At 44.0% G+C, this 24,968-nt stretch overlaps 1 protein-coding gene across 22 annotated transcripts in view; it reads right to left on the bottom strand.

Moving 5' to 3' along the window:
* CCDC171 (coiled-coil domain containing 171) overlaps window positions 1-21,970 on the bottom strand; it is a 262,059-nt gene extending 240,089 nt beyond the window's left edge. For 13 of the 22 annotated variants that reach the window (XR_012668627.1, XM_075128799.1, XM_075128804.1 and 10 more), the window contains exons 1-5: window positions 21,683-21,823; window positions 20,829-20,886; window positions 15,163-15,340; window positions 4,377-4,515; window positions 61-235 (exon numbers count right to left, since the gene is read on the bottom strand). Coding sequence is in view for 21 of the 22 variants with exons in the window: in XM_075128799.1 (XP_074984900.1) it covers window positions 61-235; window positions 4,377-4,515; window positions 15,163-15,209 (361 nt within the window). In the remaining variant the exon portion in view is untranslated. Of the gene's footprint in view, window positions 1-60; window positions 236-4,376; window positions 4,516-15,162; window positions 15,341-20,761; window positions 20,887-21,001; window positions 21,532-21,682; window positions 21,824-21,880 lie in introns of those variants that run through there. The other 9 variants (XM_075128797.1, XM_075128798.1, XM_075128796.1 and 6 more) reach the window with 9 other exon arrangements.
* Window positions 21,971-24,968: the final 2,998 nt, after the last annotated feature.

Raw genomic sequence — 24,968 nt, 5'->3', positions numbered from 1 at the left:
CAGAGGCTCTGGACTAACAAACTTAGTCGCTGTTGGGTGTTTGACGTTTTTGAAACATACCTTGCAGCTGCTGAAATCGAGTGCTAGCTTCACATAACTTTTCCTCTGCAGAGTATCTTTCAAGACCAGCATCTTTTCTGGCAATGACAAGTTCATATTCCAGACTTTGTCGAATGGCCTCTCCTTTCTCAACTTCAGATCGCAACCTGGCAATCTGGCTTTCATAGTTGGACAGCTAGAAGAGGAATTAGTTTAAGAAACTATTAATGTATCTATCATTAATTATAATTATGTATTAACTTTTCAAAGAAACACTAATAAAGAGAGGGATTTTTTCCCCCCAGATCAGATTGGTAGTGACCATGGGGAGGAGGGGTAAAAGGAGGGCTTGTCTTTCTTTGCAGCGGGTGGGTGCAGGTCACTTACCAGAATTATCTGGGAATATCTCACTTAATCAATTCCCTGCCATTGCTGGATCCTCAGGCATTGGTACACCTTTCTCCCTCCTTTTCTCTCCCTGTAGCAAATAACAGTCTAGTCTCCTGTGGGCTGTAGTACTTTGGGCTAATTTCCATTGTTGGGTTTATTGTGTGGATGGGTGTTGGTGGCCTGTGATCTACAGGTCACACTAGATGATCTGCTGGTCCCTTCTAGAATCAGAGTTTATGGCCAGAAGATTTTAAAAGTTTCTAGATTTTATTTCCATTTAAGTCAAAGACAAAAACACTCCTTGGCTTCACTGGTGCAGGGTTGGTCCCTAAGGGTATTGTAAACACTGAGGTTGGAGGTGAGATTAAAGAGTAAACCAATACTGAAATCAATCTAGTACAGCTAAATATGTCAGTGAAGATCTGACAGAATGGGCTGTATAAGCTCCCCAAGGATCCTGGGTATGAACCTGTGTTGCTAGGCCATACTGAAACATGTGATGTAATGTCTTCACTGCTAGTTTTAGCTGTACTAGATTAATGCTCATGCGGGTATGCCATCACACCTTCAACTGCTGTGTAAACATACCCTAAGATATGGCAATGAACGTCAATGGATACTAGTCCGGACACCACAATCAAGGGGTTTTATTTATTTGTTTTAAAAATGAACTCATCCAATAACGTTTTGTAAAGCAAATATAAATACTAACATTCCTTTGTTCTTCTAAAAATCATGCAGAGTATCTGAAAAAAAAATCTGTAATTTTATAATATTGTTCTCTCCTCCCTTTAAATAAATGGCTGCAAATGAGGTAGACATTGCATCCAAGTGGCAGTTTGCAGGTGTATTTACTAGAGCTTTTGCATCAGCATTTTTTTCAGTTTGTTAAATGAGTATGCGGACAATAATCAGACTAATAACCACCCAGCAGCATAAATACTAATATATAATTAACTTGATCAACATTAAATAATCAAATGGAAACTACAATTTAACTCAGTCAGATGACAAATTAAAAAAAAGGGGGGGGCCCCACAGGGAAACACTTCAGAAAATCCTTTGGCCTGCAACTCACATAGGAATGTGCATTAATCCTTCCCTTCCCCCGTGTCACCCACCAAATCCTATCAAACTAATGGTTTTGTGGGGTGCCAAGAAAGTAATCAATTTCAGACTGGGGGGGGTAGGGGCGAATTCTGGAGTCCCAGGGTCCTCCTGGAAAATGCCATCAGCAGCTCCCTCTCTTTTACAACAAAAAGGTTCCAGCAACTATGTAGGCTTGCCAACTTTCTACTCACACAGAACCAAATTGCCTTGCCTTGCCTTGCTCTTTCTGAGGCCCCGCCCCTCACTCACTCCATCCCCCCTTCCTCTGTCACTCGCTCTCCCCACCCTTGTGCACTTGCTCATTTTTACCAGGCTGGGTCAGGAGGTTGGGATGTGGGAGGGGGTGAGAGCTCTGGAGCAGGGGCAGGGCCAGGGATGAGGGGTTTGGGTTGTAGGAGGGGGCTCCAGGCTGGGGCTGAGGTATTCAGCGTGCGGAGGGGGCTCTGGGCTGGCGCAGGGGCAGGGGGTTGGGGCACGGGAGGGAGGAGTGAGGGCTCTGGGGTAGGGCAGGGGATGAGGGGTTTGGGGTGCAGGAGGGTGCTCCGTGCTGGGTGTTTGGAGGACGGGAGGGGGAATCAGGTCTGGGGCAGGGGCGCGGGAGGGGGTCAGGGGTGCAGGCTCCAGGCAGTGCTTACCTCAAGCAGCTCCTGGAAGCAGCGGCATGTCCCCCCTCCGGCTCCTATGTGGAGGCGTGGCCAGGCAGCTCTGTGCGCTACCCCGTCTACAGGCGCTGCCCCCGCAGCTCCCACTGACCACGGTTCTCAGAGCTGCAGAGCCGGCGCTTGGGGTGGGGGCAGCGTCCAGAGCCGCCGACTGCCCCTGCACATAGGAGTTGGAGGGGGGACATGCTGTTGCTTCCATGAGCCGCACAGAGTCATAGCAGGCTGTGCTACCGACCCGGCCCCAGGCGTCTCAGTCAAAAACCGGACACCTGGCAATCCTACAACTATTGCAGTACATCACAGGGAAAGGAGCAGTCTCTGAGGTAAGAAAGTCTTAGGCCTTTGGGAGCTTCATAGTCATTGTGACCTACACCTTAAACAGTTCATCACTGTAACCGCCCATACAACTTCCTTGGAATTCCTTTCATACTGAGATTTTGTGGAAAAAAAAAAAAAAAAAAGTTTGGGAGGCAGGGGATATACTTATGAACCCTGGAGAAATTTCACAAGTATTTCCCACCATTCCTAACACCACTTCACCTATACTAGCATTAGCAACATTGGAAATCCCAAAATAGATGGGTTGCTAGCCATCACCAAGGTTTTCAAAAAAGTAGCACAAACTTCTGAGCAAAGCTAGTCAACTAACAGACCACTGGCAGCTGCTAACAGGTTTACTGGGATTCCCTACATTCCAACCATTTTGGGGGCTGAACTAAGTCATAGCAATAGTGGGACACTTAGAAAATGGTTTTAGTGTAGACGGGTCCAAAGTTGATTACCACTGCTTCTATACTCTCTGTCAAGCTTACTTTTTAATATACATGCTTTATACTGCTAAGCTTGATGTTCAAGTTCACTTTAATAGATTTTTTTTTAAATCTTCTCTTGATTTTTCTACTGTTCCTTTATTTCAATACTTAGATTGTAAAACATTTTTCAAGCATAAGCCTTTAAGATACGATAAAAGTGAAATCAGTCTGAAAGGAAATATTCATTAAACAACAGATGCAAGTGAGTTAACATAATATTCTTCTATACATTTTATTATTAAAATATTAGTTATGTGGAATTTCAAAATTACACAAGTTGAGCAGCTGGAAGCATTTTAAGGTGTGTCCAATTTGGAGGTTTTGGTTTTTGCACCAACTTAATTTACAAGTTACAATTGACTTCCAGATGGATTAAAAACATAACCTGCATTCAAATCCTAATAGCCTGTAAAATAAAAAATAGCTCATTACAAGATACAACTCAAGTCAGTCATCTTAATCATGTACACTATTAGGCAATCCCAGTCATTGAATTATTAATGGAGGCAGCAATCCTCTACCAGGAAAGTGACACTTCGTTTGATGCCACTTATTACTAACCATAACAGCTGTTGTCAGAGCTGTTATTAAATAAAGTGAGACATTCCATACAGGGTTGGTGGATATAGGTAAACAACAATTTCCTCTGATTAGGTTTTCTTCAGGATGCATTTTCATACAAAACGACAATTCATGTAGTCATTTCATTCCATTGTGATTATTTTGTTGCCCAGGTGCTTCTAATTTCACCAGGTTGCACTGATCTGGCCAAAGCCTTATCTACAGTAGATAATCATACCATTTAAACTTGAAACAGAGGGTTGGCACTGGGAGCAAGCTGAAAGGTTTCAGGCTTTCCACACCAATCAGCATCACCCTGCTTTAGGTGTACATGTTTTCTGGGTGCATGGCTCAAACCTCATATGTTTCAGCATCACGCTCCATCAGGTCTCCACAATTCACTTTGCTTGCACTACCAGCAAAGCACAAAACAAAGCAGATCAACAATACCACACAGCAAGGGGGACTGAGGAGGAGAAAGGAGTGATCCCTTACTAGTTAAATAAGATTTCCTCACTTACATGTCAGTACTGCAATAAACTCCATGTGTGTAAGCCCCTGAACACACACACACACACACACACATACACACACACAAAAGTCCTCTGAAATCAGTGAGGCTCCATGTCAGCACATGCAGAATCAGGATCAAATGTTCAAGAGGCAGGAAGTGGGCACTGCTATGTAATGTCCCTTGGCTTTTTTTTTTTTTTAAAAACAAGTCCATGAAGTCTCTAAAGTACAGGCTGTAGTGCTTAGAGTATTTTAAATATTGATTTTTTTTCTAGTATTAAAAACTTACATCTTGGTTATGTTTAGTGGTTATGTCCAGTTTTTCTTTTTTGGCTTGATGAAGTTTCCTTCTCAGATCTTCAGTAACATCCAGCTCTGACTGACTACTATTTTGCAGTAGCCTCATCTCACTCTGGATATAGTGTAGGCTGCAAAACAGAAGTATATTTTAACTATCATTGCTTCCCTGATTATATCAATCTTCATTGTTACTGATTCGATTAAATGTTAGGACACTGCAAAGACATAAACCCTACCATTTAAAAAGATGTCTAGCAGATCTCCATTATTTTGTCTCACTGAGATTCAAACTTATTTTTTTGTTTACCAAACAATACTATATCACCAACTACAAAATGTTGGTTACATCATACTACACCACACATTTGCAACCATCATTCCCTTCTGTGGCTCTTCCTTTTAAGGGCGGGGAGGGGTATTTTGCATACTTGCATTCCCACAAAAAAGATACAGGTTTAAGGTGCAATCTTGGTACATTGTGAATACTCTCAACTCCCTGTTACTTCTGTGGAAATGAAGAACATTAAGCACAGAGCAGGATCAAGAGCTTAGTGACTAAGGCTTTATCTACACACTGTACCAATTTAACTAAAATCAGTTTAGAAATGGATTTTAACTAAACTGGTTTAGAAACTCATTCCATTAAATCTGTACAATTTCCTCATGTGGCAATCTAGACACTGATTTTAACTTTTAAATCAGTTTAAAACTGACAGTTAAATAGGTATGGCTTTTGTATATACACACTGTCTTGTCTATAGTTAACTGCTCCCACAAAAAAGATAAAATAACCAAGACAAATAAAATACACTTTAAATGGAAATAAGGCCATAGCACATATGAAAAAAAATTGTTTCCCCCAAAGTGACTTTAGGGTTGCCAGGTGTCCGATTTTTTACTGGAACACCCAATCGAAAAGGGACCCTGGTTCCTCCAGTTGCCACCGCCGACCAAACTGTTAAAAGTCTAGTCAGCAGCGCAACAGAGGCCCAGGGATAAGGCAGCCTCCCTGCCTTCCCTAGTTCCACATGGCTCCTGAAAGTGGCAGCCAGGTCCTTGCAGCCCCTAGGTGCATAGGCGGCCAGGGAGGCGCCGCGCGCTGCCCCTGCCCTGAGTGCCGGCTCCGCAGCTCCCATTGGCCACGAACTGCAACCAATGGGAGCTGTGGGGGCAGCACCTGCAGGCGTGAGGGCAGCAGACGGCACCTCCCTGGCTGCCCATGTACCTAGGAGCCGCAAGGACCTGGTGGCCGCTTCTGGGACCCTGCACCCCCACCCCCTGCCCCAGCCCAGAGTCTCGTCCTGCACCCAAACTCCCTGCTGGAGCCCAGACCCCCCCCCCAACATCCCAACCCCAGCCCTGAGTCCCCTCTTGTACTCCAAACCCCTCATCCCCGGCCCAACCCGAGCCCACACCCCTAGCTGAAACCCTCACCCGCCCCCACATCCCAACCCCCTGCCCCAGCCCAGAACCCCCTCCTGCACCCCAAACTCCTCAGCCCCACCCCGAAGCCTACCCCCTCCCACCCTCCGTCTCAGCCTGGAGCCATCTCCCACACCCTGAACCCCTCATTTCTGGCCCCTCCTAACCCCTCTGGCAGGTTATCTAAAGTGCTTATATACAAATGCACAAAGCCTTGGAAACAAGCAGGGAGAACTGGAGGTCCTGGTGATGTCAAGGAATTATGACGTGATTGGAATAACAGAGACTTGGTGGGATAACTCACATGACTGGAGTACTGTCATGGATGGTTATAAACTGTTCAGGAAGGACAGGCAGGGCAGAAAAGGTGGGGGAGTAGCACTGTATGTAAGGGAGCAGTATGACTGCTCAGAGCTCCGGTACGAAACTGCAGAAAAACCTGAGTGTCTCTGGATTAAGTTTAGAAGTGTGAGCAACAAGAGTGATGTATTGGTGGGAGTCTGCTATAGACCACCGGACCAGGGGGATGAGGTGCATGAGGCTTTCTTCCGGCAGCTCGCAGAAGCTACTAAATCGCATGCCCTGGTTCTCATGGGTAACTTTAATTTTCCTGATATCTGCTGGGAGAGCAATACAGCGGTGCATAGACAATCCAGGAAGTTTTTGGAAAGCGTAGGGGACAATTTCCTGGTGCAAGTGCTAGAGGAGCCAACTGGGGGGGAGCTTTTCTTGACCTGCTGCTCACAAACTGGGAAGAATTAGTGGGGGAAGCAAAAGTGGATGGGAATCTGGGAGGCAGTGACCATGAGTTGGTTGAGTTCAGGATCCTGACACAGGGAAGAAAGGTAAGCAGCAGGATACGGACCCTGGACTTCAGGAAAGCAGACTTCGACTCCCTCAGGGAACGGATGGGTAGGATCCCCTGGGGGACTAACATGAAGGGGAAAGGAGTCCAGGAGAGCTGGCTGTATTTCAAGGAATCCCTGTTGAGGTTATAGGGACAAACCATCCCGATGTGTCGAAAGAATAGTAAATATGGCAGGCGACCAGCTTGGCTTAACGGTGAAATCCTAGCAGATCTTAAGCATAAAAAAGAAGCTTACAAGAAGTGGAAGGTTGGACATATGACCAGGGAAGAGTATAAAAATATTGCTCGGGCATGTAGGAATGAAATTAGGAGGGCCAAATCGCACCTGGAGCTGCAGCTAGCGAGAGATGTCAAGAGTAACAAGAAGGGTTTCTTCAGGTATGCTGGCAACAAGAAGAAAGCCAAGGAAAGTGTGGGCCCCTTAATGAATGAGGGAGGCAACCTAGTGACAGAGGATGTGGAAAAAGCTAATGTACTCAATGCTTTTTTTGCCTCTGTCTTCACTAACAAGGTCAGCTCCCAGACTGCTGCACTGAGCATCACAACATGGGGAGTAGATGGCCAGCCCTCTGTGGAGAAAGAGGTGGTTAGGGACTATTTAGAAAAGCTGGACGTGCACAAGTCCATGGGGCCGGACGAGTTGCATCCGAGAGTGCTAAAGGAACTGGCGGCTGTGATTGCAGAGCCATTGGCCATTATCTTTGAAAACTCGTGGCGAACGGGGGAAGTCCCGGATGACTGGAAAAAGGCTAATGTAGTACCAATCTTTAAAAAAGGGAAGGAGGATGATCCTGGGAACTACAGGCCAGTCAGCCTCACTTCAGTCCCCGGAAAAATCATGGAGCAGGTCCGCAAAGAATCAATCCTGAAGCACTTACATGAGAGGAAAGTGATCAGGAACAGTCAGCATGGATTCACCAAGGGAAGGTCATGCCTGACTAATCTAATCGCCTTCTATGATGAGATTACTGGTTCTGTGGATGAAGGGAAAGCAGTGGATGTATTGTTTCTTGACTTTAGCAAAGCTTTTGACACGGTCTCCCACAGTATTCTTGTCAGCAAGTTAAAGAAGTATGGGCTGGATGAATGCACTACAAGGTGGGTAGAAAGTTGGCTAGATTGTCGGGCTCAACGGGTAGTGATCAACGGCTCCATGTCTAGTTGGCAGCCGGTGTCAAGTGGAGTGCCCCAGGGGTCGGTCCTGGGGCCAGTTTTGTTCAATATCTTCATAAATGATCTGGAGGATGGTGTGGATTGCACTCTCAGCAAATTTGCGGATGATACTAAACTGGGAGGAGTGGTAGATACGCTGGAGGGCAGGGATAGGATACAGAGGGACCTAGACAAATTGGAGGACTGGGCCAAAAGAAATCTGATGAGGTTCAATAAGGATAAGTGCAGGGTCCTGCACTTAGGACGGAAGAACCCAATGCACAGCTACAGACTAGGGAGTGAATGGCTAGGCAGCAGTTCTGCGGAAAAGGACCTAGGGGTGACAGTGGACGAGAAGCTGGATATGAGTCAGCAGTGTGCCCTTGTTGCCAAGAAGGCCAATGGCATTTTGGGATGTATAAGTAGGGGCATAGCGAGCAGATCGAGGGACGTGATCGTCCCCCTCTATTCAACATTGGTGAGGCCTCATCTGGAGTACTGTGTCCAGTTTTGGGCCCCACACTACAAGAAGGATGTGGATAAATTTGGAAGAGTCCAGCGAAGGGCAACAAAAATGATTAGGGGTCTGGAACACATGACTTATGAGGAGAGGCTGAGGGAACTGGGATTGTTTAGTCTGCAGAAGAGAAGAATGAGGGGGGATTTGATAGCTGCTTTCAACTACCTGAGAGGTAGTTCCAGAGAGGATGGTTCTAGACTATTCTCAGTGGTAGAAGAGGACAGGACAAGGAGTAATGGTCTCAAGTTGCAGTGGGGGAGGTTTAGGTTGGATATTAGGAAAAACTTTTTCACTAGGAGGGTGGTGAAACACTGGAATGCGTTACCTAGGGAGGTGGTGGAATCTCCTCCCTTAGAAGTTTTTAAGGTCAGGCTTCACAAAGCCTTGGCTGGGGTGATTTAATTGGGGATGGGTCCTGCTTTTGAGCAGGGGGTTGGACTAGATGACCTCCTGAGGTCCCTTCCAACCCTGATATTCTATGATTCTATGATTCTCCTGGAGCCCGCACTCCCAGCCCAGAGCCCATACCTCCCCCACACACCGACACCCTGCCCCAGTCTGGAGCCCTCTCCCGCACCCCTAACCCCTCATCCACAGCCCCACCCCAGAGCCTGCACCCCCAGCCGGAGCCCTCACCCCCCTCCTGCACCCCAACCCCAGCCCTGTGAAATTGAGTGAGGGTGGGGAAAAGTAAGTGATGGCAGGGGGATGGAGTGAGCAGGGATGGGGCCTTGGAGAAGGGGCGGTGAAGGGGTGTTCGACTTTGTACGATTAGGAAGTTGGCAACCCTAAGTAACCTACAAAAGTTTGCATGATTTTCCATACAAGTAGCAACACTGATGTTTTGTATATTTTGGCCTAAACGAAGTATTAAAAGTATCACCAAAAACTGCTGTAGTTTTAAATATAAAAATAAACATTATCCTGTTTACCAAACACTACTACAGTTTCCAAGGAATGAGAACCAGAAAGAGATATTTACTGATCTTATGTATGTTTTTCATGTTCTCAGATTGGACAACAAACCAGCATAATAGGTAAACACTAAGTTTGTTTTTTAAAACGTTGTCAACTTTAGTTGTTTCAAGGTGTTACTAGTAATTTAGGCAAAAATCTATTATTTTAAGCAACTCATTGTCTCGATGGTGTCCCATATATATTTTAAGATCTATATTTATACTGTGCTACTTTCATATCACAGTGTCCATTGATTTCATATGAAAGCAGGCCAATTGTTTGTGTCACAGATAATTATTCCTCAGGGTGAAATGTACTTAATAAATATGGGAGATAATGAACATTTGCAAAACTGCACCTGGATTCAGTGCAGCAGAATCACAACAGCTATATAGTGTTACTATGAGAGCTATACCCAAAGGAATCAACAGAGAGGAGGAGTAAAAATTAGTTAAGAGGCAAAAGCACAGTGACAAGAAATTCATAATATAGCTAAAAATGAAATAACTTATTCTCTATCCTTTTTTTAATGATTTAATTATAAAAGACGGAGAATATCTTATTGCCCTTATATAAATGCATGGTACGCCCACATCTTGAATACTGCATACAGATGTGGTCCTCTCATCTCAAAAAAGATGTACTGGCATTAGAAAAGGTTCAGAAAAGGACAACTAAAGGGGTTTGGAACCGGTCCCATATAAGAAGAGATGAAAAGGCTAGGACTTTTCAGCTTGGAAAAGAGAAGACTAAGGGGGGAAATGATAGAGGTATATAAAATCATGAGTGGTGTGGAGAAAGTGAATAAGGAAAAGTTATTTACTTGTTCCCATAATATAAGAACTAGGGGCCACCAAATGAAATGAATGGGTAGCAGGTTAAAAACAAATAAAAGGAAATTCTTCTTCACTCAGCGCACAGTCAACCTGTGGAACTCCTTGCCTGAGGAGGTTGTGAAGGCTAGGACTATAACAGGGTTTAAAAGAGAACTGGATAAATTCATGGAGGTTAAGTCCATTAATGGCTATTAGCCAGGATGGGTAAGGAATGGTGTCCCTAGCCTCTGTTTGTCAGAGGGTGGAGATGGATGGCAGAAGAGAGATCACTAGATCATTACCTGTTAGGTTCACTCCCTCTGGGGCACCTGGCATTGGCCACTGTTGGTAGACAGGATACTGGGCTGGATGGACCTTTGGTCTGACCCAGTATGGCCATTCTTATGTTAACTTAAAATATAATGTATTATACACAAGTATCTCACATTTCACAGCCATTACAACAAGAAGCTAGAAGTGTGGAGGAAAATCAAATAGAGGTAAGGAGGGTACGAAGGGCTAGAATTAGTAAGAGCTACAGGGAGGAACGCTACAAAACCTTGATGGTTGTAGGCAGCATAGAAAAGTTGGGCTTTTGAGGTTTCTAAAATGGATGGGGAAAATCAGAGATGGTAGAGAGGCAGACCATCTCTGGGGCAGCAGCACAAGGGATCAGCTTCCAACTAAGAAAAAGAGGGAGTGTTGGACTGGGAGGAGACCAGAAAATGGAGGAAGATAGAAAAGTATGGTATAAGGGGGCAACAAGTTAGCTAAGAGCATGGCTCTAAGAGCTCTGAAGATGAGGAGAATGATTTTGTAGAAAATACTGACATGGATGTGACTCCAGCAGAAATCTTACAGAAAGGGTGTCAAAAGCTGGCTGGCCCTTTGAGGCAAGTCTGGTTCAGACTCACCTGTGATGGATCACCTTCCCCTCCCAAATCTCCTCCCTAGCTGATCCTGATGTGAAGGGGACCAGATGGTCTTGTTTAATTATTAGACCCAGCTCGGTTTGGATCATGGGATTTCTACAAAGGGCTGCAAGACTACTGGTGGGAAAGATAGGCCCTAGAGAAGGATAACTCTCAGGTAGAGAGCTTGGAGGAGAAATGCTGGCTCCTGGAAGAAGGGAGACACCCCCGATGGAAAAAGCCTTATGAGTTAGAGCTCTGTAGGAGAGCAGGAAAGAAATGAGAGCTGAACCAGAGGGCAGAAGGCCCTTTTTATGTTGCATTTGAGACTACTCTCTAAGTTTATAACTAGCACCTTGCTGGGAGGTGCCAAGAGAGAGAGAACTGTTGGGAGAGTTTCCCTGGGAAAGGGGAATGTGAGGCACGCTCAATAGTGCAACAAGGGTATACTGTAGAGGCTCACTCTACCACGAGGGGTCAGTGGAATCATTGGTGTGTGTGTACGAAGAGTCATTAATTGTATTACAACAGGGCTAGAGGCCCCAGTCTGTGTCAGGGAATCATTCATTCCTGCCCCCGAAGACTTTATAATCCAGTGGCAAGATGCCACAGGTGGGTATAGAATCCAAATGAAGCATTGAGACACGGCTGTTAGTAGCAGGAACGTCAGGCTGCATTATTAGCCATGTATACTGTTTCAAAGTGAAGTAATCATTGCACATAGAGGACGTGAAGCACCCTGTACTTCTGAAGATATGTCTACACTGCGCCCTCATGGCAGCAGCAACATGTAGGGTATGTGTCTCACAGACTTTCCCTGGTGCTGCAGTCTTTCTCTGCAGCAGGGAAAGGCTAAGATAGCAGTGTAGACAGAGGAGGCCCTGCTTGGGTGTGCAGAGAGCAGCGTAGGGTACATAGCCTAAGTTTCTGGAGTGTCTTTACTCACTTAAGCAGTGCCTTGCTCTCTATACTGCTACTTCTCTATACCCATGTTAGGGGGCCATGTAGTGTATATACACTACATACTGGTGTGAGGAGTGTAAAGTGCCCTGAGATGATGAAGAGTGGAGGGGAATGAGTAGCCAAGACATTTGTAAGGGGAAGAAGAAAAGTAGTGAAGCTATTCCTCTCTCACCTTCAGAGGAAGGGAGCTCTCCTGGCAAGAATGGAGAGAGAGAAAAATTAACTGAATTCACATTTACAGTGTGGCTCTCTGCTCGCTCTAATGGCTAGTCCATGAATAGATGTTGAACGGGCTACAGCCTTTGAGTTTAAGAAACTTGCTTTAGCCTAAGCCGTCAAAGTTCCTGCTTTTAGATCCAGAGGTTACATGAAGTTCTGATAACATGGTAGCCACATAATCAGAACCCCAAGGTGTCTATGTAGAATAGAAAAGTTTTCCTGTATTATATATTTAAGTTTATGTTTTCATAGTATAGTCCAGATTAAATGGAGCAAACCAGTTTATACCAGTTTGGGATTTGGGACGCTGCCTGTCAAGGCTTCTACATTTTTATGACATTATTAATGTTTCAGTTTTTAGTTTTAGTTTTCTACCGGGGAGGTACTGTAGAGCTGCCTACAGGGAGAGCACGCTAAAAAAAGTAAATTAAAAAAAACTCAGTATTATTTTACAACTTTGAAGTCATCAAAAAGGCTTATGCCATCAGCTTTTGGGAAAACCATTTTCCCCCAAACCTCCCACCAGCCAGCAGCAGATGAAGAAGAGGTTGTCTAGAACAGTCAACATATCTACACTGCCAGGCTCGGATTCAGCAAAAGACTTAATTACATGGTTACGTGTCTTGATGAATTGGGGCCTAAACACACAAAGAGAAAAAACAAAAACAAAAAAATCCCACAGAGTCAGACCAGTGTGGCAAAATTGTATATTTCATGTTTGGACATTATAGCTATGGAATAAAGTTTTGGAAGTACTATAAAAACGAAAACAGCAGCATAAAGCAAATATACTGAATTTTTATTTACGGTATTTGCTACGTTGCCTCTGAAATGACCATCCAACAATGAGCTCTTCCATAGTGAAATTTAGGTTGATTGCCATGAAAATCAAAACATTAGCAAAAATATTAATAGCTTTTGCCCCTTCAGAATGGCTTTAGGCTGAGCTGCCTTCACTTCAAAGCAGAGGGTTTCAGCAAAACAACTAAGGCATTAGGATAGCAACTTCTAATATTATAAAATGAATTAAAATTAATGTAATTTAAATTAGACATTTTAGATTGCGTACTTATACTTAAAGTGTAATAAAGAAGTCAAACAACCTATTAACACTAAAATGGATTTTTTTAAAATAGAGTAACAGGAGAAGTTGTGTAGATACAGAAGAGCATATGCCTCAGATATGCAATAAATCACAAGAACAATGGCAGAGTTCCAACACACAAGACTTGCTGATATTTTACACATTTCATGCACCGTGTGGTAGCTATTGTATATACATACATATATATGATGAACAGAGGATTCTAACTAAAGCAATGACAATGATAACTAGAGGAGACAATTAAAGCAAATGTAAGTGGTAAGGCTGAACAAATGCACACAAATGGATTTTTATAAGAACAAAGAAGCTCTTTGTTTCTATCATCATAAAAGTAATTGTGAGATGATTGTATAGCCTTGTTCAAAGTGTTCTTGCATTATTTAATATTCCTGATGGATAATCATATTTAAAAAATATGCTTTTACCAAAATCATATACAAAATGCCATCCTTCACACCTTCTCTAAAATTCTTTAAGAAAAACAAGAGCAAATGAAATAGCTATTGAATACTATGTTGCAGGGTAATGAAAATTTAACATGGGCAACTCAGCAAATCAATAAGTTGACTTTAAAGTTCAGTTGTGTACGGCAATCATATTAGTTACAATATTGTAAAAGTTGTCTTAGGGGTTTTTCTTCACACCTGACAAAAAGTAGTGTAATTATATCTGTGTTGCAACTAAGAGACTGATTTTTCTTCCACTTGTTAATTAGCTATGGGATTTTTCTAAACTCTTATAGCCAAAGGGGGATTCTGCATATCTATCCTAAAAGATCATGTTTCAAGGAAAAAGGGTCTATCACAGAACTCTGCTACTACTGCCAAAGCAGTTAGGAGTCCAGTAGTATGATGATTTAAATGGCAACAATATTACTTAGGATCAATATTATTAGAATGAATCAAGGTTCTCGCTAATGGTGCTATTGTTTCAAGACATTGTATACTCAACAAAACAAAAACATTGATGTGAATGATAAGGGCCATATCCATGACCATAAGTCTGCAAATGTATCCTTCCTCTCTCCCTTCCATGGTGTGCATTAAAAAAATGTGATTATGCATACCACCTGTTCTAATAAACCAACTGGAAATACTTGAGAAACCACTAAACTATTTGGTTTCCAGAGGCTAATCTACATAATTTACTTAACTATAAACTAAAGACAGAAATTTTCAGAGGTGGTGCTCATTACTTCTGAAAATTAGGTCCAAAGTCTGTCTAGGTACAAACAACAAAACGACAGATATACCCTACCCTAATTTTTCAACACAAAGGGCTTTTATGCCAACAATTTGATTCTCTCCCCTGCATGACAGTCCACGGCAAGGACGCTGACAGAATTTCTTGTCTGAATTTGAGGACCGTCAGTCCCAGGGGACATGCCTCAAGGTTTTAAGACAGACAGTCAAAGTTTCAGTTTAATACACAATCTCCCTGACAGATTCTTCCCAGTCCCCAAGTATCTAGGACGAGTCTTACAACTGAACAAGTTATAGAAAGTGTAACCAAATGCCATCTTGTCTGGCAAAGGAAAGACTTCTGTAACTCAGTGCAAAATGCTCCTAACTGTATTTGATTACCCCTTCTGCCTTATTGCCTTTTTTCTTTTTAAATACCTTCTGTGCTTTCCAAGGATTTCTTGCACTTAATTGGAGATATCATTCATGCCCTCTGGCCTAGCTGTTGTCAAACAAGTTGTATCAGATTAACACAAATTATATGTATTGATTAAGTTTTGTTTTCTTAGAATGACCTACTGTCAAACCTCCAAAACAATGAAAAATTCTCACAAAAAGACAATATAAGTTACTGGATTTTAAAATAAGGAACAGAAGCTCACCGTTTGATTTCAGGAATCGTGTAACTGATTGGAGGGGTAGAATTCATGATGACGAATCTCCAACTTTTTAATCTATAGTGTCTGGATAAAGAACATAATCTTCAATTATATTCTTTTACAGAAACTGAGACACTTCAAAGATTACTCTTCTCTTTGCATCATATGGATACATTAAAACCTATAACAACATAAAAAGGGCAGTTTATTTCTCATTGTAACAGAAGGAATCAATTGTATTTACTCTCAGATATTTATTAAACAAACAATGTAAGCTTTAGGCTCAGACATGTTAACACTTACTACCAGACATAGCTCCACTGAAGCCAATCGGAGACAGCAGAAAGAACTACACCTCCTAGCAAGCATTTGTAGGATCAGGCCCTTAACCCTGAAAATGCATATTTTTGAGGAGAATGTTTGATTCTAAATTTACAATAGAAGGAGAGTGAAACACACAAAATTGTTTCTTTGTAGGTTGTATCCCTCCATTTCCCTGATGACGCATTCATCTGTGGGTTTTGGGTGTTTTTGTTTTTAAAGTCACAATACAGACAATAGGCCCCATGACAGAACAATTTTAAGGGTAGGTCAATATTTGGGACTTCACTGTGCAACAGTGGCCCTTAACTAGCAAGTCCTCCTGCAATTACTGGAGGATAATAGAAACCTGAAATTTTCTACCGATTATTGCGCTGAGGTCATTAATCACTATAAATTATCATGGATTATAGCATCACACATAAATTTGATTAACATGAAGACTCCTTTAGCAAAAATTGTGCATAGAAGAAATCCATGTTTATTCTCTCATATACAGTATAGCAACATTAGAAACACTTAATACATCAAGCATATTTAGAAAACAAGTATTAAAATATCATCAACCAATCTGAAAAAGCCAACACTTATTTCAGGTTGAAGAATAAATTCATTTATAGTTCTCTTGGCAAATCATTACAAGACAGCCTGAGATAAAATGGTCAGCACAGGCTAGATTCAGCAAAAAGTTTAATTAACCATGAAGATTTTCTTCTACATGCCATTGTAGATGGACTCCCATGCCTATGACCTAGCCTGCAAGCCATCTTTACACCTAAATGTTGCAGCCACGTGTCTGCCATAATCTATTTCCATCTAACCTAACGCAGAAGTCTTCAGCTCTAATAAAGTGACTGAATAGTCCACTTTTGTTATACTATGTCTGAAGCTTTTTAAAAACTGTACATGTTTTCTTGTCTTTATTTTTAATTCAATCACATTCTGCAGTTTGTCTCCAGAAAACAGAATCTACTCCTCCCGCCCGAAAAAAAATCCTATTACCTTTATTTATTCATTCTTTATTATATTGATTAATAATAATTTAAGGCCAATCTAAAGTAACTAAGTTAAATTCATTGTAATTACTTGGGTGTAAATCTAAAGGAAATGAGAACAGAAATTGGTTTTTCCTTTATTCATTTGGCTCCAGTTGTTTTATCAAACATTTCAAGCTATATTAATTTATTTGTGATTCATTATTTTGTGCCCACAAAAATTTCTAAGCATGTACTTGCATTTAAAACTCAAAAACCCAAATAAGCCAGCCCCCCAACCTGAAGCAAATACTCAACAGCAACTATATACCACACCACAGAAAAACTAACCCAGGAACCAATCCCTGTAACAAACCTCATTGTCTACTCTGTCCCCATATCTACTCTAGTGACACCATCAGAGGATCCAGCCACATCAGCCACACCATCAAGGACTCATTCACCTGCACATCTACTAATGTGATATATGCCATCATGTGCCAGCAATGCCCCTCTGCCATGTACGTTGGCCAAACTGCACAGTCTCTACGTAAAAGAATAAATGGACGCAAATCAGACATCAGGAATGGTAACATACAAAAGCCACTAGGAGAACACTTCAATCTTCCTGGACATTCTATAACAGATTTAAAATTAGCCATACTTGAACAAAAAAACTTTAGAAGCAGACTTCAAAGAGAAACTGCAGAACTAAAATTCATTTGCAAATTTAACACCATTAATTTGGGCTTGAATATGAACTGGGAGTGGCTGGCTCACTACAAAAGCAACTTTCCCACTCCTGGAATTGACACCTCCTCATCAATTATTGGGAGTGGACCACATCCACCCTGATCGAATTGGCCCTGTCAACACGGATTCTCCACTTGTGAGGCAACTCCCTTCTCTTCATGTGTCAGTACAATAATGCCTGCATCTGTAATTTTCACTCCATGCACCTCAAGAAGTTGTTTTTTACCCACGAAACGTTATGCCCAAATAAATCTGTTAGTCTTTAAGGTGCCACCGGACTCCGTGCTTTTACTGACAAGAAGGCTCCTCCTACAGATTAAAGCCATCTTTCCATCCCACCTGAAAAAATAGCTAAATATGTAATACATGTTTTTAAAACTATAACACACTATGATATAGTTGCTAGACAGTTGTTAAAACACAAAATGTGTTACATTAGCAACTGCAGTATAGATAAGGTCATTGAGACACTTGACTCTGAACCTTGTAAAGTTGTGTTAGTGTTCAATCCTTCAAAAATATATTACCAAGCGTAATGCTAAATAACAGAAGTAGTCCCAGTGAAGTCAACAGGATTGCTTCTCATAGTAAGCAGTAGTAAGTGTTTGAGAAACTAGGCCCTTATTAAAGTGCAAACTAGCCCTTAAGACACAGCCCTGATATAAAGAGGCACATTCCCTGCAGCGTTCCCTTTATATTGCTTCAGGGAGGAAAAGGGCATATACTAAATCACCTTTTTAGACAACACCCCACATCCAGCCAACAACACTGGCCAGTGCATGGAGGATGGGTTTCCTGCCTCCATCTGCTCCTTGCAAACACAGTTCAGGGGTTTGTCGACCCAGGAATACTGCCCAGGTTGCTATCAAGTACTGTTTCTTCTCCATTCAAGATAGACATCAGGCTAATCATTTGGTCACCTTCAAATGGGTGGTCATGACTGCTCAGTTGAATAAGTCCTCTTAAATTGCCTAGTTAGCATCTTTTACAACATCAGAGGCACAAACTGCTTCTTGGGCCCTGTATCAGGATGTTCAACCAACTCTGAAGTCAAAGCTACCATCCTGAACTACTTAGGGAACTCAGAAATAGTAGTACTAAACATGACTCCTAATCTTCCCCCTCCCACTCCAATACCTTCCACTGCATCTTTTATCTATCACTCTCTACCACCATCCTGCCTGTCATTCAGGCCTGTAACCTGGGCATCATCTTTGGTTTTGACCTCTCTCTAGGTCCTCATATCCAGGCTATGTCTAAATCTTGCAAATTATTTCTGCTCCAGTAAGATACCGACTTTTGTAAACATCTCCACAGCTCAAACTCTCATCCAAGCTCTCATCATCTCAATTACTGCAACATCCTTCACTTTGGCTTTGTCAAATACAATCTTGTTCCACTCATATCCCTTCAGAATGCTACTGCTAAGACTATTTTCCTAGCCTGTCACTTTGACCATGTCACCCTTCTCTTTCACTTCCTCCACTAGCTCCACATCTTTATCAAATCAAACATAAGATGCTTGTGTTCACTTACAAGACAGCTCATAATCAATTCCCATCCTACTTATCCTCTCTTATTTGCTCTCAAGCTGTCAACTCCTGCCTCTGATTGGCCAATGAGGCTAGCCTCCATAGCCCACTTATTATATTTTCAAACAAAGACCTTTGTGCATTGTCCCACACCGCCCAAAAATGAGTTCCCCATAAACGTCCATATTATCAACCTCATTATCCACTTTCAAATTCCTCCTCAAAACTCTCCTTGGCAAGGATGCCAACACAAAATTTTTACAACAGTTAGACTGCTGGTGTCCTGAGATGACTGCATATGATGCTGACCAATATTGTCTCATTGTTTACTTGTACTCCCCCATCTGTCTATATTCATCTGTTGTCTCTTGTCTTATAATTAGTTTGTATGCCCTTTGGGGGCAGGAACCATCTTTTTGTTCTGGGTTTGTACAGCACCTACCACTAAAGGGTCCTAGGCTAAGTTCCCTCTAAGCTGCACGGACACACAGTAAGCTATCAAGGGTCACGGAGGCGGGGAGAGGCATCCCAGTCCGGAGCTGCCGCAGCTAGGGAGAGACACCCCTGCCCCATCCCAAGCCAGCCCAGCCAGAGTTGCTGTGGCAGGAGAGAGGCGTCCCTCCCCTGACCAGGCCCAGCCCAGCCGGAGCTGCTGCAGCTGGGGAAGCACTGCCCCAGCCCCCTCACCCAGCCCAGCCCCTCCCTGCCACGGCTGGGGAGAGGCACCTCTCCCCCCGACCCCGAGCTGCTGCTGCAAGAGAGGGCTGGGGGTGTCCTCTCTCCCTGCTGCAGCCCCAAGGCAGACTGCACCCCAAACCCCTCATCCCTAGCCCCACCCCAGAGCTCACACCCCCAACCAGAGCCCTCAACCTCCACACTCCAACCCTCTGCCCCAGCCCTGAGCTCCCTTCCACTCTCCAAACTCCTCAGCCCCACCCCCCCACACATCACCTCCATATTGGTGCACATAACAAAATTCATTCTGCACATGGACATAAAAAATTAGAGGGAACCCTGGTCCTAGGCCCTACAGTAATACACATAAATAATAATAGTACTAAATGGCTCCCAACCAGAACTGCTTTTTCTCAAGCATAGAGTCACATACCATCACCAAACAACTATTGAACTAGGGCTTAGGCAACATGCTAGTTCAAGCCAGAACCTCAGACAGACTTAAGTTTGGTTCTAACACATTTTGTCCCATTCACATTGTCCAGATGAGGCAGTGAGAAAATGTTCCTGAACTTAGTTTGAAATGAAGTAACGAGGAAGCATAAAGTATGTTTCAGTAGAAAGCTACTAGTTTTGAATATGCAGTATTCTTTAATTTATTTAAATAACTGACTGGTTTACTACCACACAGCAAAAATAAAACAAACAAACAAATATGGTATTTAATTGATGGCAGCATGAACTGTTGGAATCTCATGGGATTCCAGTAAAAAACATGTTCACGTAGCAACAGCAACAAGAAAGTTCAATTTAATAAGTTAATATACATCTATGATTAATTTTTCTTGTGATTTACAATCTGTATACAGTACTAGGTCCCGATCCTGCAAAGACTTATGCATATACTTAACTTTTCTGAAATCAGTGAGCCTATCTGCAGTGCATAAAGTTAAGCATGTGCTCAAATCTTTGCAGGATTGCAGCCTTATAATATTGGAATAGGTGTTAATAGTATATTTAAATTACAAACGAACATCCAATCAGCAGATTGTGCCAAAACTATCGATAGACTTTTATTATTGCAAATCATAATTTGCAATGAAATCTATAAAGGAGGCTGGTTATCCTTTCACTGCAGTTATATATCTTACTGAAATATTATTTAAATTGATCTGTTAATAATCCAAAGGTAAGTGACAAAGGTAAGGAATTTTTTGATATGATGTTAACAGCATCCCTTTAAATAAAGGAAAATGACTTTAGAAATTGTTCAAAATGCCACATCATCAATATCTACGTACAACATAATAAAAATCAGAACTACCCAATTTTTTTAACCAAACATACATATAAATGAATGAAGCTCTCTTCCTACTTCTGTGTATACTTGAGCAAGAGCAAATCAATGTCACACCTGTAGGTCAGCTCTGCCTTGCCATTTTCTGAGCCTCAGATAGCCTGATCAGCAAGCACTAGGATACAAAATCATACAAAATGAGAACATTAGTGCTCTACAAATATGCAGCGAACATTCTAAGAATTACCATGATTTTTTTAAGGAATATTTGTAGTGTATACAAAACCCACCACAAGAAGCAGGTCCTGGTTCTACATTGATTAGAACTAGCTATTTTGTTTTCTATTGTGTATATAACATTTTAGGAAAACAAGTTCCGAAGTAATACACATCCAGCATTTTACTGATTTTGTTTATAATCCATTTACAAACTGCCTTCCCTCCAGAGAAATCTCCATTTTAGTGCTCAGTAGTCGAAGCATTAGAATCCCAAACCACAACTCCCTGAAAAGACAAGTTCACCCACTCCTATTTTCTGCTTCCTTCACTGCACTATGCACCAACTTGTTGCCTCCCACCCCAGAAATGGCTGCATTTAAACAGGGCAATATGTTTACAGCTAGTAAAGCGCTCTGGAATTACTCAGGATGAGAGGTGCTGTCTACGTCTAAAATGTTACCAAATCCTACATGGTTTTGGTGAGAAAAAGAGGCTCTGGGGAGCAGGATCCCCAGCCACAAAGAAATTAAAAGGAAATTGCATGTTCATAGATAATAATGATGCTCCCCTCTGCTGCCGCATATGTCCTCGCCCCCTGCTCCATCTGGCCCCATTAATCCCTTGCACCCCCCCCCCCCCCATAAGCTTCCGGCCCCTCAGCCCCACCTCTCCCATCAGCCCCCTTCTCCTCCTGCCCCATCTGCCTCCCGACCCAGCTCCATCACCCAGTCCCTCCCCAGTCTCCCTCCCACCTCCGCGGGGTAGCCCTGGCCCCGAGCAGCGGCTGGCAGCACCAGGCCGGCAGGCAGTGAGAACAGAATCTGGACTAGTGACTCCCTGGGCGTTAGGACCCAGAGGGGACCCAAAATCCCACGCCACCCCTCCCTCCGCTCACGGAGAAATTTACAACGGCCACTTCCGGTAACAACACCGCGGCGACCTGGTCCCACCTCCCTGCCCCAGAGCGGTGCTTCCGATTGGAAGGACAGAGCATTGTGACACATCACGCTCCCAATGGCCGGAAACAGAACGAACGGCCTTGGATTCGGCCCGACCGGATAGAAGTACGCATGCGCAATAAGGTATCTATTGTGGGCCTGGGGAAATAAGAGGTGGAAAGAGGGCATGCGCACTGGGTGCAGTTAGGGAGAATATAAGGGAGGGTGGCCCGGCTGGGAGGGGGTGAATTCTTCTCCCGCGCTGAGTCCTGTAATTCCCGCTCGCTTGGCGAGACGGGGCAGCAAGAGGACAAGGAGTAGATGTTTGCTGGCTTCGTGCTTTAGTCTCAGCACATGGCAAAGGAGGGAGTCAAGTTGTAGGAGAAGAATGAGAGAGAGGAGGAAGGGAAAATGCTGAGCTATTGTCAAGGGAGAGAGTGAAGCCATTGGACAAAGAAAGGACACTACAGAAAAGGATATTGACATGATGCAGAAGCAGATAAGTTCAGTGGTATTGGAATTAGGGGTGCTGAGACACCCCCAACTGAAGTACTAATAGCACACACCAAATACATCATCAGCACGCCCATTATGCAAAAATTTCCAGCACCCCTGGATAAGATGTCTGGAGAACAGTGTTGTACTGTGCTCACATATAACTAAGGCTACAATTCAGTCAGTGAGGTCACAGAAGTCATGGAATCCATGACTTCAGTGTTCGGTGGTCGGGACTGCCAGCGGGGGCAGGGAGCTGCGGGGTCCCCCCGTTGCCAGCACCCGGAGCTCCAAGCTGCTTTGGGGACAATGTACCCCGCAGCTCCAGGATGTTGTGGGCGGTGGAGGAACCCCCAAGCCCTAAACTGCAGAACCTCCTAGCTGCTGGTGAGGGAATCCCCGAGCCCCCCTCTCGCTACTGGTGGCAGCAGGGGAATCCCCAAACCCCTGCCAGAAGAGGACCCCCCAAACCCTGGCTGCGACGGGGGAATCCCCAAGCCCTTGCTGGCAGAGGACCCCTGTGCCCCAGCCAAGGACAAGGGAAACCCGAGCCCCCAGCTGCTGGCGGCAACTGTGGAACTCCCGAGCTCCCTTCTGCCACGGGTGATGGGGAAATCCCCGAGCCCCTGCCAGCAGAGCACCCCTGAGCTAGGGTGACCAGATGTCCCAATTTTATAGGGACAGTCCTGATATTCAGGGCTTTTTCCGATATAGGTGCCCATTACCCCCCCACACTCTGTCCTGATTTTTCACACTTGCTATCTGGTCACCCTACCCTGAGCCCTGGAACCTCCAAGCCTCCAGCCACCATGGCGGGGGGAATCCCCGAGCCTCCAGCCACCAGTGACAGGGGAATCCCTAAGGCCCTGCCTGGCAGAGGACGGCCAAGCCCTGAGCGTGGAAACTCCAGAGCCCCCAGCTGCTGGCTGCAGCGGGGGAATCCCCGAGCCCTAGGCCATGGCCCACAGCTCCCAGCCACTGCTGTCGCAGGTACCCCGCAGCTCCCAGCCGACATGGGAGGCGGCGGCACTTCACGACTCCCGGCCCCGAAGAGCAGCAAGGGATCCCTGGATCTGCAGATGGCGGGGGCACCCTGCAGCCCCCAGAGGCTGCAGGTGGCTCCTAGGGGCTCCAAACTGCTTCAGGTGGTGTGGAGATCTGCAGATCCCCATTTTGTCAGGTATATGTTTAGTAAAAGTCAGGGACAGATCACGGCTTCCGGTGACATTTCCTTTTTTGCCTGTGACCTGTCCCTGACTTTTACTAAAAATATCCGTGTCAAAATTTTAGCCTTACATATAACACACCAGCTTAACCCCATGCAGTAGCCAGTTGTGAACACAGGATACTGGGAGACACTTTATGCTCACTTCAAAGGATAGACAGTTCCCATAGCATTCCACTCCTCAAGATATCGAGAATAGCTCTTTCAATTTAGTACACCTGTATAATTATGGCGGGGGACATTCCCCTGTAGAAAAGCCCTTTGCAGGAGCTTGCTGTGCTGGTTCAAGGAATGCTTCAGCCCAAACAGAGATTTCTTTGAGAAAGACAGAATCAAATGAAAATAAGTTTATAATGAATGCTGAATTGCAATACTAATTTTCTTTTAGGGCATGTGCTCTTTAAAGAGTTTTTTATAGTGCACATAGGAGTTTAAAATATGATAATTGCCTTGTGGGATATATACATCTATTTGGCTCAGTATAGTATATGGAACTGTTAACTCTGGCTATATTAGAATAATGTTGTAACGTGTTTGTGTTCCTTTTTATTTTATTTACCTAAGAAAGCATAAATATGATACTCTAGACATAATAGCTGAACTCATTTTGAATGGCTTACCAACTTTAATTAACAACTAAATTGTGAGCTCCTTTACAGACAAAAACAAATTCTTTAACCCTTTCAAATGCCAAGAAATATTTGATGTTTTCACTTTTAAAATAACTCGGCTTTTGAAGACACTTTGCCTGCAACTGAAATATGTCTAGTCAGTTTTTTAGTCAGAAATATCCACTCTGTGCTAAATTTGTACAGTTATGAACAACTACACAAGGCGCAAGGTTGTAGAGAATAAGTCCTATAATTCAAGTTTCTAAGCGATGACAGATTTCAAAAGACTACTTCCAAAGACTGAGAAAGCGGTAATGTTCTCTAGAGCAGTGGTTCTCAGCCTATTTATCATTGTGGACTGCATATGCAGGTTGAGAACCACAGTGCCCCTCACGTAAACTCCCCCACAAACCCCTGTGCCCAGCACCCTCCACCCAGAGACCTGTGCACAGAGTGGGGCCAGGAGTGAAGAGCCCGGCGGGGGGCAGGGCTGCGGGTCAGCCACGACCCTGTCCCCCAACCCCACTGCAACCCTGGACCCCACCGTGCAAAGGCCAGCCAGCAGCCTGAACCCCGAGCCTGTTGGGTGGGGCGGGGCGGTAGCCCGGACCCTGCTGCGTGGAGCTGCCAGCAGTCCGGAGCCCACCATGTGTCAGGGCAGCCCGGAGCCCGGAACCTTTAGCACACAGCTGAGCTGGACCCCAGCTGTGTGCTAATTGGGCTGCATGCGGGCTGCGAGTTGAGAACCGCTTTTCTAGGGACCCCAAAA

Source organism: Caretta caretta, chromosome 5, assembly GCF_965140235.1.
Source record: "Caretta caretta isolate rCarCar2 chromosome 5, rCarCar1.hap1, whole genome shotgun sequence".
NCBI classification, from domain to species: Eukaryota; Metazoa; Chordata; order Testudines; family Cheloniidae; genus Caretta; species Caretta caretta.
The sequence above is the reverse complement of the archived record's forward strand: the minus strand, read 5'-3'. Positions and strand labels throughout refer to the sequence as shown.